The sequence below is a fragment of the Schistocerca serialis genome, chromosome 9, assembly GCF_023864345.2.
Source record: "Schistocerca serialis cubense isolate TAMUIC-IGC-003099 chromosome 9, iqSchSeri2.2, whole genome shotgun sequence".
NCBI classification, from domain to species: domain Eukaryota; kingdom Metazoa; phylum Arthropoda; class Insecta; order Orthoptera; family Acrididae; genus Schistocerca; species Schistocerca serialis.
In genome coordinates this window covers 12,865,918-12,880,982 of record NC_064646.1, presented here as the reverse complement: position 1 = coordinate 12,880,982, position 15,065 = coordinate 12,865,918, and the positions used below count along the sequence as shown (strand labels likewise).

Sequence of the window (15,065 nt, the reverse complement as noted above, 5' to 3'; positions counted from 1 at the left end):
CTCAGAGGGGCGCCGGCACACGGCGGCGGCGGCGACGCGCGCCACGGCGGCCGCCAGCGGGAACGCGGCGTCCCGCAGCAGCCTCCGGCACGCCGCCGCCAGCAGCGGCACGCACGCCGCCGGCGCCGCGCCCCCGCCGCCCACGCCCCCGGCGCCCACCACCGCCGCCAGCTGCAGCGCCAGCTGGCCTGCGCACGATTCCCCTGCAAAACACGAAACAGCTCCTGTAATGCCCTGCCTCTACTGCTCACTTGTTACGACCTCTGCAGACAATTTGACAGACTTTGCCTGTTTGTCAAATTATTTGGCTACATGCTGCTGTGTTTAACGTATTTTCCCCAATGAACTGAAGTTATGTAGAGTTGTTCCTGTGTATAAGAATGGAGATGGAATATACATGAAGACAGTAACATTTCTCGAAAGAACAGATTACTGTTGCTGACCGTGCAGCTTTTCCCTGGAATAAATGATGACTAACTGCAACCCTCAGCTGCCGACAGGTGTTGTTGATACACCTCGATGTGGACAGCTGAAAATGTGTGCCCCGACCGGGACTCGAACCCGGGATCTCCTGCTTACATGGCAGACACTTTATCCATGTGAGCCACCGAGGACACAGATGAATAGCGCGACTGCAGGGACTTATCCCTTGCACGCTTCCCGTGAAACTCGCATTCCCAACCGACCACAATTCTACATATGTAATGTACCTTATAGACATTTGCCCATTCACTCATTACTCACGCACGCTTTGGCACATACATATACGTATGGCATATACATATGTAGAATTGTAGACAGTTGGGAATGTGAGTCTCACGGGAAGTGTGCAAGGGATAAGTCCCTGCAGTCGCGCTATTCATCTGTGTCCTCGGTGGCTCAAATGGATAGAGCGTCTGCCATGTAAGCTGGAGATCCCAGGTTCGAGTCCCGGTCGGGGCACACATTTTCAGGTGCCCACATCGAGGTATATCAACAACACCTGTCGGCAGCTGAGGGTTGCAGTTAGTCATCATTGATTCCAGGGAAAAGCTGCACGGTCAACAACAGTAATCTGTTCTTTCGAGAAATGTTAAAGGCTACCCAGCCATTGACCTGCGTCTGTGCGAATGCGCACAGATTGCCCAAACTCTTACGGGAATCGCCAAAGCGTGCGCGAGTAATGAGTGAATGGGCAAATGTCTATAATAAGGTACATTACATATGTAGAATTGTGGACAGTTGGGAATGTGAGTCTCACGGGAAGCGTGCAAGGGATAAGTCCCTGCAGTCGCGCTATTCATCTGTGTCCTCGGTGGCTCAGATGGATAGAGCGTCTGCCATGTAAGCTGGAGATCCCGGGTTCGAGTCCCGGTCGGGGCACACATTTTCAGCTGTCCACATCAAGGTATATCAACAACACCTGTCGGCAGCTGAGGGTTGCAGTTAGTCATAATTTATATGGAGATGGAAAATGTCCGTCTAGTTACCGCCCCATATCCCTCACTCTTGTTTCTTCTAAAGTATTAGAAACGGTTATTTATAACCAAATGTGTAACTTTCTAGATAATAATTCTATTATTTCCAATAAGCATTTTGGTTTTAGGAAAAATAGATCGACCACTCATGCTACTGATTCGCTCGTTAAAAAGGTTCTCCAGGTATTCGAAGATAAGGAGTTTGCTCTGGTCACCTTTTGCGATCTGAGTAAAGCATTTGATTGTGTGAACCACAACTTACTTCTGCATAAATGAGAGATTTTAGGTTTTCAAAACAGTGGGTTGGGTATTCTTAGGTCTTTTTTTGGAGCACCGTAAACAGATTGTTTGTATTAATGAAGACAGATCCAATGTTGCCGATGTCCCGTGTGGTGTGCCTCAGGGCTCGGTGCTTGGCCCACTGCTTTTTCTGATTATGATTAATGATGTACCATCTAATGTAAGTTCCCATTCAATCTTATATGCTGACGATTCAACCTTTATCAACAATGACCCTGACATTGAATTGTTAAAAAATATAACATAAATACCATCAGTGAAGCATCAGAATGATTCAGAGCAAACGGTTTTTTATTAAATGAAAATAAAACACAGTTCATGTTTTTCAGCTTAAGAGACACCCTATTTCTGAATGTTTCAAATAATGTTAAATTTCTTGGTATATATTTAGATAGTGAACTTAATTGGAATTACCATATTAACTATATATCTGCTACGCTTTCTAGAGTAATCTATTTGTTGAGAAGGTTAAAAGGTCGTGTATCAGATCAGTATATTAGATCAGCATATTTTGCCTTCTTTCAGAGCATTATTTCTTATGGTTTACTATTATGGGGAAACTGTAGCCATGTACATGATATTCTTCTACTGCAAAAAAAAAAAAAAAAAAAAAAAAGTTGTAAGAATTATCACTGATTCTGGTAGACTAGATTTCTGCAAGCCATTGTTTGTGAATGTTGTTAATCTCTATATATATACTGTTGTTCTACATACCATGAACAATTTACCAAACCAGCAATTAAGAGAAAATATACATTCGTATAATACGAGAAACACATTGATGTACCTTTTCAACGTTTAACTAAGTCTTTAAAAATGTTGCAATAAATTTTCTCTTTGTAAATTAGATTGCCCTATTGAAAAGATCAAGCCAAAACTGTATGAGTGGCTGGTCGAGCATCCTTTTTATTCCCTTGATGAATTCCTTGATTGCAGTCAAAAACAAATAATATAAACTTTGGCTGCTCCCGATATACTATATTAATTATTTCATTAGCAGTTCTAGTTACCTATTTGTTAGTAGCTAGTAATAAGCATTAATCTGTTTTTCTCTGCACAGTTGCAAAGGGCAGGTATTATAATCTGATGTAATATTTCTTTATATATAATATGTTTTCCTGTCTTGGTATTCTGTATTCTGACTTTTTTCTGTATTTTGTACTGCTATATTCTGATTGATTTGGTTGTACTACCTCACTTTATATATTGTATCTCCTGTCTATTGACTATTTATAAAACTATTGTAATATTGTTCTTATAGCTCCTGCATATAATTTTGTTTATATTTTGTAATTTGACGTTGTCTATTGCTTCTGTAAGCTTAACGACAATAAAATCTTATTATTATTATTATTTGTCAAACATGTACTGTCTTTGACATGTTTGGGAGAAATTTTGATTGACAGCCAATTTGACAAACAAGCGTGCACTTAAGCGCTAGTTGCTCGCAAGGGTGCCCATACCTAGTGGTAGAGAGGGCTTTTATTTTTTACTTATTTATTTATTTTTTTGCTTCCACATTGATTTAAAATTTTTACCGACCTTTCCTTTGAGTGAGATGAGATTCCGAAAATAAACACTTGACAAAACTTTTCTAAAATGTCGAATTAAAAACCTAGAGTTTAGTGTTGAATAATAAGTGCACTGTTTTGTCTGTACTGATTTTTGTTTATTTCAAACTAGTTTTCGGCTTATTGGCCCAATATGCTGAAACCTATATTATGCTGTGGGACCAAGACCGTGCTGTGTTCGATTAAATTTTTATTACAGGCGGCCTATTTCGGCGTGATTGCTAGCTTCAGGTTATATCCGGTGGTTTTGATATCCATATAATATCGCTGTCTTGGTTGCTGTCACTAATGTATAAGTTTGCTCCTTTGATGTTAGTGGGGCTATAGTAGGTGCTAAACTTTAGCTGGACCAGTTATTTCTGAAGTTGTCGAATTATGAGAGTTTCTTTCATAATGACGTTATTTGGCAGCTGTATTGACAGTTGAGTCAGCGATTTTATAACAGCTGTCAAGTAAGGTCATTATGAAATAAACGCTGATAATTCGAGAGCTTCAGAAATAATCGCTCTAGCTAAAGTTTAACCCCTACTATTGCTCCACCAACACCTTACACAGTAGCGACAGCGACTAAGACAGTGATATGACATAGCAGCGTCTTGGTCTCATAGCATAGCGTATAATGTCCTTATATGACATATGCAACGCAGCGGACCCATGTGAGTACAAAAGCCGAAACTAGTTTGAAGTCAACAAAAATCAATAGAATAAAAACAGTGTACTTGTTGCTCAATCTTAAATATGGAACTGTACTACCAGAAGGAACAGAAGAATCTATAAAACTGTAAGTAATGTTCTTATGTTGCAAATATTTCAAAGTTAAAAAGAAAGTAGTGTTGAGTCTATTATAAGTTGGATGATGATAACAATAATAATAATATTCGGTTATATCGATGCTAGCAATACATTGGCTGCAGCAACATCGATCAAAAACGTCGCGTAACTGACTCCGATATTTCAGTATATCGCTGGCCGATATCCCAACCCTAATCAGCTAAGTAATACAGAACCTTGTGTCTGCAGCCATTGCGAAGTGACTGTTGTGCTGTGTTGTGTTGGGCTTGGTGAGTGACGAAGCGCTTGTCTTAATCGACTGTTCGTGCCAACGGATTCTGCTGCAGCGTTCCTGGTGTTCCAATTTAGTCTTGTCTGTCACGAAGTGATCGCTTTCATTTACACGTCAGCACCAAAATTTCGTTTGTTGAAACAGCTGTCTGCTGTGCAGTTTCGCATCTGAACAGTGAAAGTAAAGTTATGAGGGACCATCCTTTTACGGAACAACCGCAATGTGGTAACAGAACGTAGGGACAAAGACAATGAATTTCATCAACGCCCACAGCAACATTATTAGAGGACGTTCTTCATAGAGGACTACGTTAAGTTTTCCTCACTCCCGTGAACTGAAAGAATAGGAAAAGTGTTGTGCAAGTATGCCAAAAATTTACATTTATTTACTCCAGAAAACGTATACAGCACTTACAGACACCTCAGACAATATTTAGAAGGCTACTTCCTTTCGGTTTTGTTTTCTTTTGCCATGTAAACGTCTATTTGCTCGTCGATCGAACTTTCTTGTAAGGCAAAATACTGTCATGTGTGAGTCGCTGTCGTTAATAACTGCAAGTTCAGTCCGCAGTATCTGTACCTAAGTATTGCTTTGCCATTTTAAGAATTAATTTCTGCGAACTATTAGGAACAAGAACGATTTTTTTTTCTGGCCTTATGAGATAAGAAAAAGAACTAGGAAGCAGATAAAGGCTCTTGGTGACAATGAGAAGTGCTTCCCACTATCCCTGTTCCCAAGTGAAAGACCTGGGACTGAAAGCTCTCAGCCTGTTCTGACAAAAAAATAATAATAATAATAATAATAATAATAATAATAATAAGAACACTGACTTGTTCTTAAAGGTCATTCCATTTTTGTAGGCAATAAAATTATAAAATTTTGCTCTCTAATTTATTACTTTAAGGAATTATCTACGGTACTTTTAACATTTCAGAAAAAGCTACGTGCTTCGTTTGAAGTAGTTCAGTTAGAACTATCTCAAAAAGCATAGTTCCGTGGAAGAACTTCTTTGCCAGTCTTGTAGTTTGTTCACTACGTCCCAATGCGAGTTTACCAGGTTGCGGAGGGTGACGGCAGCAAGCTCCGTCTACAAACCCAGAACCCTTCATCTCCCCCCCCCCCCCCTCCCCTCCCTCACCGAAGCCCAACACACGGACAGTCCGATGGTGAGTGGCGATGCGGTGGGAAAAAAGTGCGCTTCCCTCATATAGTTTTGGTACTACACGTGTGCTTACTGGTTCAACACGAGGATCACTTCGTAAGGGCTCCGGTACACATGGGTACCGTATTGTTAGATAGCCATTGTTGGCAGCGGCCATACACAAAAACACTTGTGGCCTGAAGTCGACCGACTTGTAGCAGCTATAGCCGGTCCAGAACTAGGGAAGGACGTTGTGAACAAGCTGTAGGTAGCGTTGGCTGCAATCAAAAACAAATGTCTACCAGCGGGAGTTTTCCGAGTTCTGCCGATCGGCCAACACATTATTAAGTCGGCAAAGAGTCTGTCTGTACGGTGTGATAAGTCACAAGTTTGCCATGCGTTAGACAGTGAAAATGATAACGAGGCATACTCTCGATAGATAGAATTTTGTTCTGGTGGCGTCCACGGCCTCAGTATGTTTAAGACATAAAACATGGTTCAAACCGGCTGCAACACAATCTATAAAAAATAAATGAATAAAACGAAAAGAAAAGCAAACTGAGAAAGTCACCAACGCGGTGGTCCACTTCTGGTCCTTATGCAAAAAGTTATTCGACTCGGCATTGATTGTGACAGTTGTTGGATGTCCCCCTGAGGTGTATTGTGCCCAATTGGCGCGTTACATCGTTGGAGGGCCCTGCCCATAATGCTTCAAGCGTTCCCAATTGGGGAGAAATCTGGCGGCCTTGCTGGCCAAATTAGTGTTTGGCAAACACGGACACAAACAGTAGAAACTTTTACCGTGTGCAGGCGGTCATTAACTTGCTGAAATGTAAGCTCAGGATCGCTTGCCATGAAAGGCAAGAAAACGGGGTGTAGAATATCGTCGACGTATCGCTGTGCTGTAAGGGTGCCGCAAATAACAGCCAAAGGGGTGCTGCTATGGAAAGAAAAGACACCCAAGACCATCACTCTTGGTTGTCGGGCCGTATGGCTTGCCACAGACCGGTTGGTATCCCACCAATGACCAAGATGTCTCCAGACATTTCATTGCTAGTCATCGGGGCAGAGTTCGAAGCGGGGCTCATCACTGAAGACAATTCCTTCACAGTCAATAAGATTCCAGACCGACAGAAAACGCGCTGGAGCGACATGGATACGTGTATCTGGAAGACTCTAGAGGAGACCTTTCTTCAGCAATGAATTTCAAATAACTGACAATGGCGATGAAATCCTCTTTAAGCGATGTGTTGTTCAATAATAAATCTATGTTTCTGCGAAGAGTAACATTTCTGTATCTTTCTGGATCAGGCAGTTGATGCTATAATTACGTTTGCGATATAGGTCTTTTGAATGTAATGGTAGGAACACTTCAAAAGTTGTAGTTCTAATAAAAAAGTTGTTCCGTAATTTTTGAACAATATTGATGGCTGTGCGCAAAAAAAGACTTTGGAACTTGTAGAATTGTTATTCTAATCACTGTACTGAAAGCAGTACTGCACGCATACTGTGTGTGAAAGCGAAATAGTATGAAGAAGAAACTACGTTCTGACGTCGTATACAAAGGAGCAGCACACCACTCAGAAACGTACGACTAATATGCAGTGATAGGAGCCAATAAGTATTATACAGACGTTATTGTTGCAAACGTACCTGCGACAAGGGCGTCATAGAGACGATCGTAGGCATCCTGAATTCCTGCTCTGCCCAGAAGTGACACGCCCTTCTGAAACAAACAAATATTTTCTTCAGTTTTTAGCTAAAAATCTAAATATTGGAGAATAGGAGATTGCCTTACCTCAACAAAACGTCGATACAACTTAAGCAGACGCCCGGAACAGATTTAAAGACACGAGTGTATATTACATGATAGTGGCGTGTGCAAATAAATGTTGACTGTGTTCTTAAGGTCCAATCTAAACAACACCTGAAAAGCGTGACTTACTTTTAAAGAAACGCCAAACCTGAGGCGCAGGGCCGGCTCCAGGAATTTTTCAACCCCCACCCCCGATCCTCTCATTTTCAGACACATCACACTTACTCCACTTACTCGTACGTCTTTTTTAAGTGAATACGTCCTTAAAATCAGAGCCAGGTATGGGCGTCAGTCAGTGCAGCAATGAAACATTTTTCAGTGTAGTACGTTTTGAGTTACAGCTCCAAAATTAATTGCGTCAACTAAAATTAAATTATGTCACTCGCTGATTACACAAGTAAACAGTTTTTATCGTTCCCTGAGCAGAGCGGAGCGTGCGGGCGCGAGGCCTCTAGCAACCAGCACAGCTGAATACTGCGTTGTCTGCAGTATCGGTGGTACAGAATGACAATTATTGAACTGTATGACATGAAAGCGTCATAATTTCTGAACGGTTTGCGTTGGAACGTTCAGACTGCTCGGTTGGTCGCAGGGCATGATGGGAATTAGTATGTGCATCATGGTTTGGTTTAGCGACGAAGTCCATTTTCATTTAGATGGGTTCGTCAATAAGCAAAATTGGCGCTTTGGGGGTCTGAGAAACCACATTTCGGAATAATCGGGTGCGATATTTCTTGATGGCACGGTGACTACCGAATGGGAAGTGAAGGTTTAGGAAGATAATTTCATCCCCATCGTCCAAAGTGACCCTGATTTCGACAAGATGTGGTTCATGCAAGACGGGGATCGACCCCATCAAAGCAGAGGATTGTCTGATGTCCTGGAGGGGCATTTCGGGGACCGCATTCTGTCTCTGCGGTACCCAGGGGCCACTGGCATGGCCCTCGATTGGCCGCCATATTCTCCGGATCTGAACACATGCGATTCCTTTTTGTGGGGCTGTATCAAAGACATCAATAACACCAACACCGTTGCTGAACTGAAGACAGTTACTCAGGAGGTCATCGACAACTCGATGTTCCGACACTTCAGCGGGTCATACAGAATTTCGCTACTCGTCTGCGTCACATCATCGCCAATGATGGCAGGCATATCGAACATGTCATAACCTAAATCCAAATATCTGTAGTGACGTTTACAAGATGAAGAAAGTGTGTGCACGCCGTAGTTTGCAACTAATATACATTTATTTTTTTTCACATAGTTCAATAATTGTCACCCTCCACTTCTACTCTACATAGTGGAAGGTAATAGGAGAGCGAGAAATTTACGTATGAATGTTTTATTTGTTGAAAAAAGAGTGTAAATCGCCAGTACCTATTTATTATGTCCGTAGCATATAACGAAAAACGGTCATGGTTGGACATCGAGAAGGCGTCCTTTCCAGTATGCCACAACCTCGACTTATGGCTCAAAACAAGCACTTTAGAAAGCAGCTTTTCTTTAATGTAGGGAAAAGTAACAGTTAAATTCTAACTGAAGTTGTTGGAACGCAAACAGTGTGAAATACGACGAAACTGGGGGTTGGGGGGTTTGGGGAAGGAGACCAGACAGCGAGGTCATCGGTCTCATCGGATTAGGGAAGGATGGGGAAGGAAGTCGGCCGTGCCCTTTCAGAGGAACCATCCCGGCATTTGCCTGGAGTGATTTAGGGAAATCACGGAAAACCTAAATCAGGATGGCCGGACGCGGGATTGAACCGTCGTCCTCCCGAACGCGAGTCCAGTGTCTAACCACTGCGCCACCTCGCTCGGTGACGAAACTGGGTAAACAGTTCTGCAGAGCTGTTTAGTTGCTGCAGATCCTAAATAAGGTTTAATGTATTTTTCCGTATGATCTTAATATTAATTTCTACCGACTATGGATTGAGCACCGAGAAAAAAACTAACGAGTAAAAACTTAAAATAAGCTACAGGCAAAGCAGACAATACTAATTTGCAGAAGCGTGGCAAGACGAAGAGCAATATAAATGGTATTAATGGCAGATCCAAAAGAAAGGGGGTGGTGTGGGAAGGATTCCATGCATTTCCCAAGTCCAAACGCAGCTTAATCACAATGTCTGGATTAAAAAGATTATGAAATGTGGCTATATAAACTATGAACTATTTTTCTCAGATATGCTGCTATAGTGGTCAAGGTTGCTGTATAGGAACTGTGAGGCCACCATAAGCTGACATTTATCTGAATTTCTTTTCAGTAAGATTTTCCACTTCTGTAGGTCCTTTCAGGCTGGTGTAGGTAACTTTCATTGTTGTGTAGGCGCATGGTAGAAACTGAGTTGGCAACACAGCCACTAGCAAGCTTTGCTACTTTGAAAGACGCGTCCAAAGTAGCAACTGCAGCGCTTCATTTGTCATCTGTTTCACAATACCGTAAATAATTTCCAGTAAGGCACTTGATTTTTATGAATTCTTTATATTTCCAACTTATTTTCACAATTCTTCATTTATGCAAAACTTTGATTGGGTTGTTTAATTTATTTCTTCAAAAACATGCCGCCCTGGGTTGTGGCACGATCCCTCCCTCCTCCCAGTCTCTTAGAACCGGCCTTGCGCGAGGGAAAGTGACGATCGGACAATTCATTGCCGCTGGTTTCACTCACAGAAGTTTAAGCCGTGTTCTTAGGTCCCAACCTAACGCCCATCTTGGAAAACGCTACAGCTTTCGAAAAAAAAAATCATATGGCATGCACCATGTCATAACGTGTCACTGTAAATCAGAATTATTGCATTTTTATCGCAGTAATAGCACAATAAATCTCATTTAATTTATACATATAAAATACGCAAAAATTTAGGCCATCTGAAACTACACTGTGTGATCAAAACTATTCGAACACCCCCAAAAAATAAGTTTTTCATATTAGGTGCATTGTGCTGCCACCTACTGCAAGGTACTCCATATCAGCGACCTCAGTAGTCATTAGACATCGTGAGAGAGCAGAATGGGGCGCTCCACGGAATTCACGAACTTCGAACGTGTTCAGGTGGTTGGGTGTCAATTGTGTCGTATGTCTGTACGAGAGATTTCCACACTCCTAAACGTCCTAGGTCTGTTTCCGATGCGATAGTGAAGTGGAAACGTGAAGGAAGCACAAAAGCGTACAGGCCGACCTCGACTGTTGACTGACAGAGGTCGTAATAAGTGTAATAGGCAGACATCTATCCAGACCATCATACATAAATTCCAAACTGCATCAGGATCCACTGCAAGTACTGTGTCAGTTAGGCAGGAGGTGAGAAAACATGGATTTCATGGTCGAGCGGCTGCTCATAAGTCCCCATCACGCCGGTAAATGCTAAACGACGCCTCGCATGGTGGAAGGAGCGTAAACATTGGACGAGTGAACAGTGGAAAAACGTTGTGTGAAGTGACGAATCACGGTACACAATGTAGCGGTCCGATGGCAGGGTGTGGGTATGGCAAATGCCCGGTGAACGTCATCTGCCAGCGTTTGTAGTGTCAGCAGTAAAATTCAGAGGCGGTGGTGTTTTGGTGTGGTCGTGTTTTTCATGGAGAGGTCCTGGACCCCTTGTAGTTTTGCGTGGCACTATTACAGCACAGACCTACATTGACGTTTTAAGCACCTTCTTGCTTCACGCTGTTGAAGAGCAATTGGGGGATGGCGATTGCATCTTTCAACACGATCGAGTACCTGTTCATAATACACGGCCTTTGGCGGAGTGCTTACATGACAATAACATCTCTGTAAGGGACTGGCTGCACAGAGTCCTGACCTGAATCCTATAGAACACCTCTGGGATGTTTTGGAACGGCGACGTCGTGCTAGGCCTCACCGACCGACATCGATATGTCTCCTCAGTGCAGCACTCCGTGAAGAATGGGCTGCAATTCCCCAAGAAACCTTCCAGCAGCTGATTGAACGTATGCCTGCGAAAATGGAAGCTGTCATAAAGGCTAAGGGTGGGCCAACACCATATTGAAGTCCAGCATTACCGATGGAGGGCTCCATGAACTTGTAAGTCATTGTCAGCCAGGTGTCCGGATACTTTTGATCACATAGTGTATGTAGGTCGTAGCTTATCCGGAAGAGGCGCTACCACAGCCCTTGTTTATCGTTTCAACCTTTCCTTTCTTCCGGGATAACACCAGCCTGAAGTTTAGCCTCTGCCCTCATTTTATCCATACTCTTCGATTCAGTACAACACAACGAAACATAATTTTAGAAATATATACGGTTAAGCGCTGTATAATATACGATTACCTTCATTCTAGAAAAAAGCTACTGTTAAATAAGTGATCCATGCGACAGTTGAAAATCAAATGACTCCAGACTATCAAAGATCAATGAAAGACCAAGCCTTTTAACCCATGCATTGACAATGATAAATAAATATATTAAACGTTAAGCAGCGTATCGCAGTGATAAGATTATTTATATTTTTATGTATGAAATTAAAATGCATTTTATGTACAAAATCTGTACCACAAAAGCGCATTTAATCTGAAATAGTGTATCGGCCTACACTGAATGCCGAGGTTTACGTATTTTATACCTTTGCTTTTATGCACATCATCTTTGCCCTTCAAACGTAATTGATGAATTTTGTTAACGTGCTACAGCGTAGCTACTGGTGTATGTGGCGCGCGTTGCAAGCAAAATGCAGTTCAAGCATGAGCCACCAGGCAGTATTCGCGTAAGTAGTGCCTAACATTACGTTTCATAGCAGCAATATAGTAACTTTTTAAATTTGTTTTGAAGGTATCACCATGCAAACATTCCGCTACAGAGAGTTTCTAGAATTTCTTAAATACCTAAAATTTTAGGAGGAACATTTTAAGCTAGTGAATGTGGAAGTCATGCCCGAAACTGGTTTTGCGAATAAAATAATCGACAATTACTATTTGCTATTACTATTGCTGTGTGTGTATATATTCCTACACATCTACAACAAATTAATAGCTATACGTGATTAGACACTGTAATATATGCATGTTCTCGTAGAAAGAATTGCGATTAAAACCGCGAGCAAAACTTTTGGATCTTTGCTCATGACGTAAACAGATGCGTGTGAAAGATTATCGTTGCGGAGTTAGATGTATTCGCGCAGTTGTCTTTGTTAGTGATTCATGTACAGCTATCCATTTGAATAAGAGGAGATGGTATTCGTGAAACGCGTCGTGGTTAGAACCAGCAACATTGTTGACAGTATGCTTATCTTCAAGACTAGTAAGTAAAAAGTGTGCTTCATACAGAAAAAAATTTCATTTCGCTGTTTATGAACTATAACAATTTTGAACACTTTTACATTGTTAACACGCGTATCCGTAAAATACAAATACTGCTCAGCTATTGGATACTTTTTTAAATTTTTTTTTATTTGAGCTTTTCCTCATTACAGAGGCTTATCTCCAACATAATAATTTACTTGGAAATTACAATACAAACAATAAACGTTCTTAAACTATATTCTCAAAATATTTCTCCAGGTGTTTCGATCTTGTGTGTCTTCTTCCTCTGCGCCCATTCTCCTCATTGTGTGCTGTACATTTTGGAACCAGGTGGTCATAGGTCGTTCTCTTCTTCTTCTCCCCTCCGGTTCCCACTCCAGTATCAATTTTGGTATTCTGGTTTTCCCCATTCGTCGTACATGCCCGTACCGCTGTAATTTCTTCCTATCCATTACGTCATATATTCTTTCTTTTATTTCCATTCTCCTTATTACTTCGGTGTTCCTTATCTTTTCTTTCCTGGAGATTCTTGCCGATCTTCTCCAAAAGTCCATCTCTAGAGCTTGTAATTTTTTAATGTGATTCACGTTAATTGTCCAGGTCTCCGTTCCATACAGAACCACACTCTCTAATATGGATTTGTATATTAATTTATTTTTTAGTTCTGCTCATTACATTCCTGCTCCATAAGACTGAGTTAAGCATCCCAATGACCCTCCGTCCGCTACTAATTGGATACTTTTTTTGATAAAATATTTCCACGACTGCTGTCAATGGCGTACTCAGTCATAGAGACGTATAAGTTCAATATCGGTTTGGAAAATGTCAGAACATTTAATGCAGAGGTATCCAGCCTTTTAGCTTACCTGGGCACCCTGGAAGACAACGAGTATTTTTGGGCCACACATAATATACTTAACGCTAACAAAAAAAAAAAAAAAAATCTCAACGGTACACCTAGAAGTTTGTCTTGTCAGATAGGACGGAAAATATCGTTTGTAGAAATACGATGACTGTTTCAGAGCAAAGCGGGTAACGACAGTTCAGCTCTCCAACAAAGTCTGTTTCTCCAAAGAGAGTGTCTTATTTGTAACTGCTGTGATTCGATGTCTTTAGCTGTTAAAGAAACAGACTGCAGTATTCTAACCGACGGTCAGCTTCCTGTTTCTTGTGGCACAAACACAGTTCTGCGGTTCTGACCATGGAAGTTCACAGACAGAGTATCGACAAAGAATTATTTTTATGTTATTTGCCTACCCGGGAATGCCGTTGCTATGGGAGAGAGAACCCTTTGCTCCGCTGGTGTACGTACCTGTGCTTTGATGGCGGACAGGTCGTCGTGATCTGGCTTCCTGAAGAAGTCCTCGATAGTGATGGCTGCAGCACATTCCCGAAGCACTGCATCTTGGTCCTGGTCATCATCTGCTGAAACAGAGAAAGTTGAGCAATATTAACCTCTGACCAGACCAGCTGCTGCATTTACAGCTAGAGGAAGATCTCAAAATACGAATAATGATCTACATAATATAAGGGCAGACAGTCAGAAGGTGATGAAAATGCCGAAAGCTGTTGAAGCTTTCTTAAAAAAATTGTTTTGTAGCAACGGACATTTGCTGACGTTCTGCCATCATATGTCTAGTATAAACAATCAACTTCCGAGTCTGGCGATAAAGATACATTTCTACGGTCGACGACTCGATGTTTTACGATTCTGTGTAAGCTGAGACTTTGGCATCTGGAAGTTCGGCGCAAATACAAACTTTTTTGATAGCTCAAATTTCGCTATTCGTCACAGTTTAGGCAATTACGTCCTTCGCTATCTATTGGCCTCTCTTATGGCATACGTGCCCATACCCATTCAGCCTCTCTATTTGTAATTCTAGTAATTTTTATCACAGCGTATTGTCGCATTTGTTTTATGATGATCAGTATAAAGACCCTAATAAAAAATATTGGAATTATAAATCAGCTGTGGCAAGTTTGTCTAAACATGACATCATATCAAGCTCTTTATCTGTATTTAATAGCTGGTTTCGCGAATCTTTCAACGTAATATGGTTTAAGGGGTTCTTTCATGTTTCTTGTAGTTATTCTGTTGTTCTAAATTTGAACCTGATATGACGCAACAAGCTGTCTTGGATCCTTTATGTTCCTAATATATCGTGTAAGGGGCAGTCAAATGAAAGCGAGACAGATGAAAGAAAAGTAAGTAAACTATTTATTATTACAAAAGTAATCGCCATAACAGTTAATACATATATCCCTCTTGGAGACAAGACGGTCAGTGCCTTCAAGGAAAAGTGTTTGTGGTTGCCTAGGGATGCATGATTGTATCAAGACGTGCACCTCTTCGTCCGAAGCAAATCTACGGCCATGAATGTCTTTCTTCAAGGCTCCAAAATTTGGAAATCGCATGGGGAGAGATTGAGACTGTACGGTGAAGCGTAATCGAAATAGCATCATT

General features: G+C 41.5%; 1 protein-coding gene across 1 annotated transcript in view; it reads right to left on the bottom strand.

Moving 5' to 3' along the window:
- Position 1: 1 nt before the first annotated feature.
- Positions 2 to 15,065, bottom strand: part of LOC126418738 (uncharacterized) — a 264,483-nt gene continuing 249,419 nt past the window's right edge. Inside the window, exons 5-8 of the mRNA XM_050085654.1 lie at positions 13,914 to 14,026; positions 7,186 to 7,258; positions 121 to 203; positions 2 to 82 (exon numbers count right to left, since the gene is read on the bottom strand). Coding sequence (XP_049941611.1) covers positions 2 to 82; positions 121 to 203; positions 7,186 to 7,258; positions 13,914 to 14,026 — 350 coding nt within the window. The remainder of the gene's footprint in view (positions 83 to 120; positions 204 to 7,185; positions 7,259 to 13,913; positions 14,027 to 15,065) is intronic.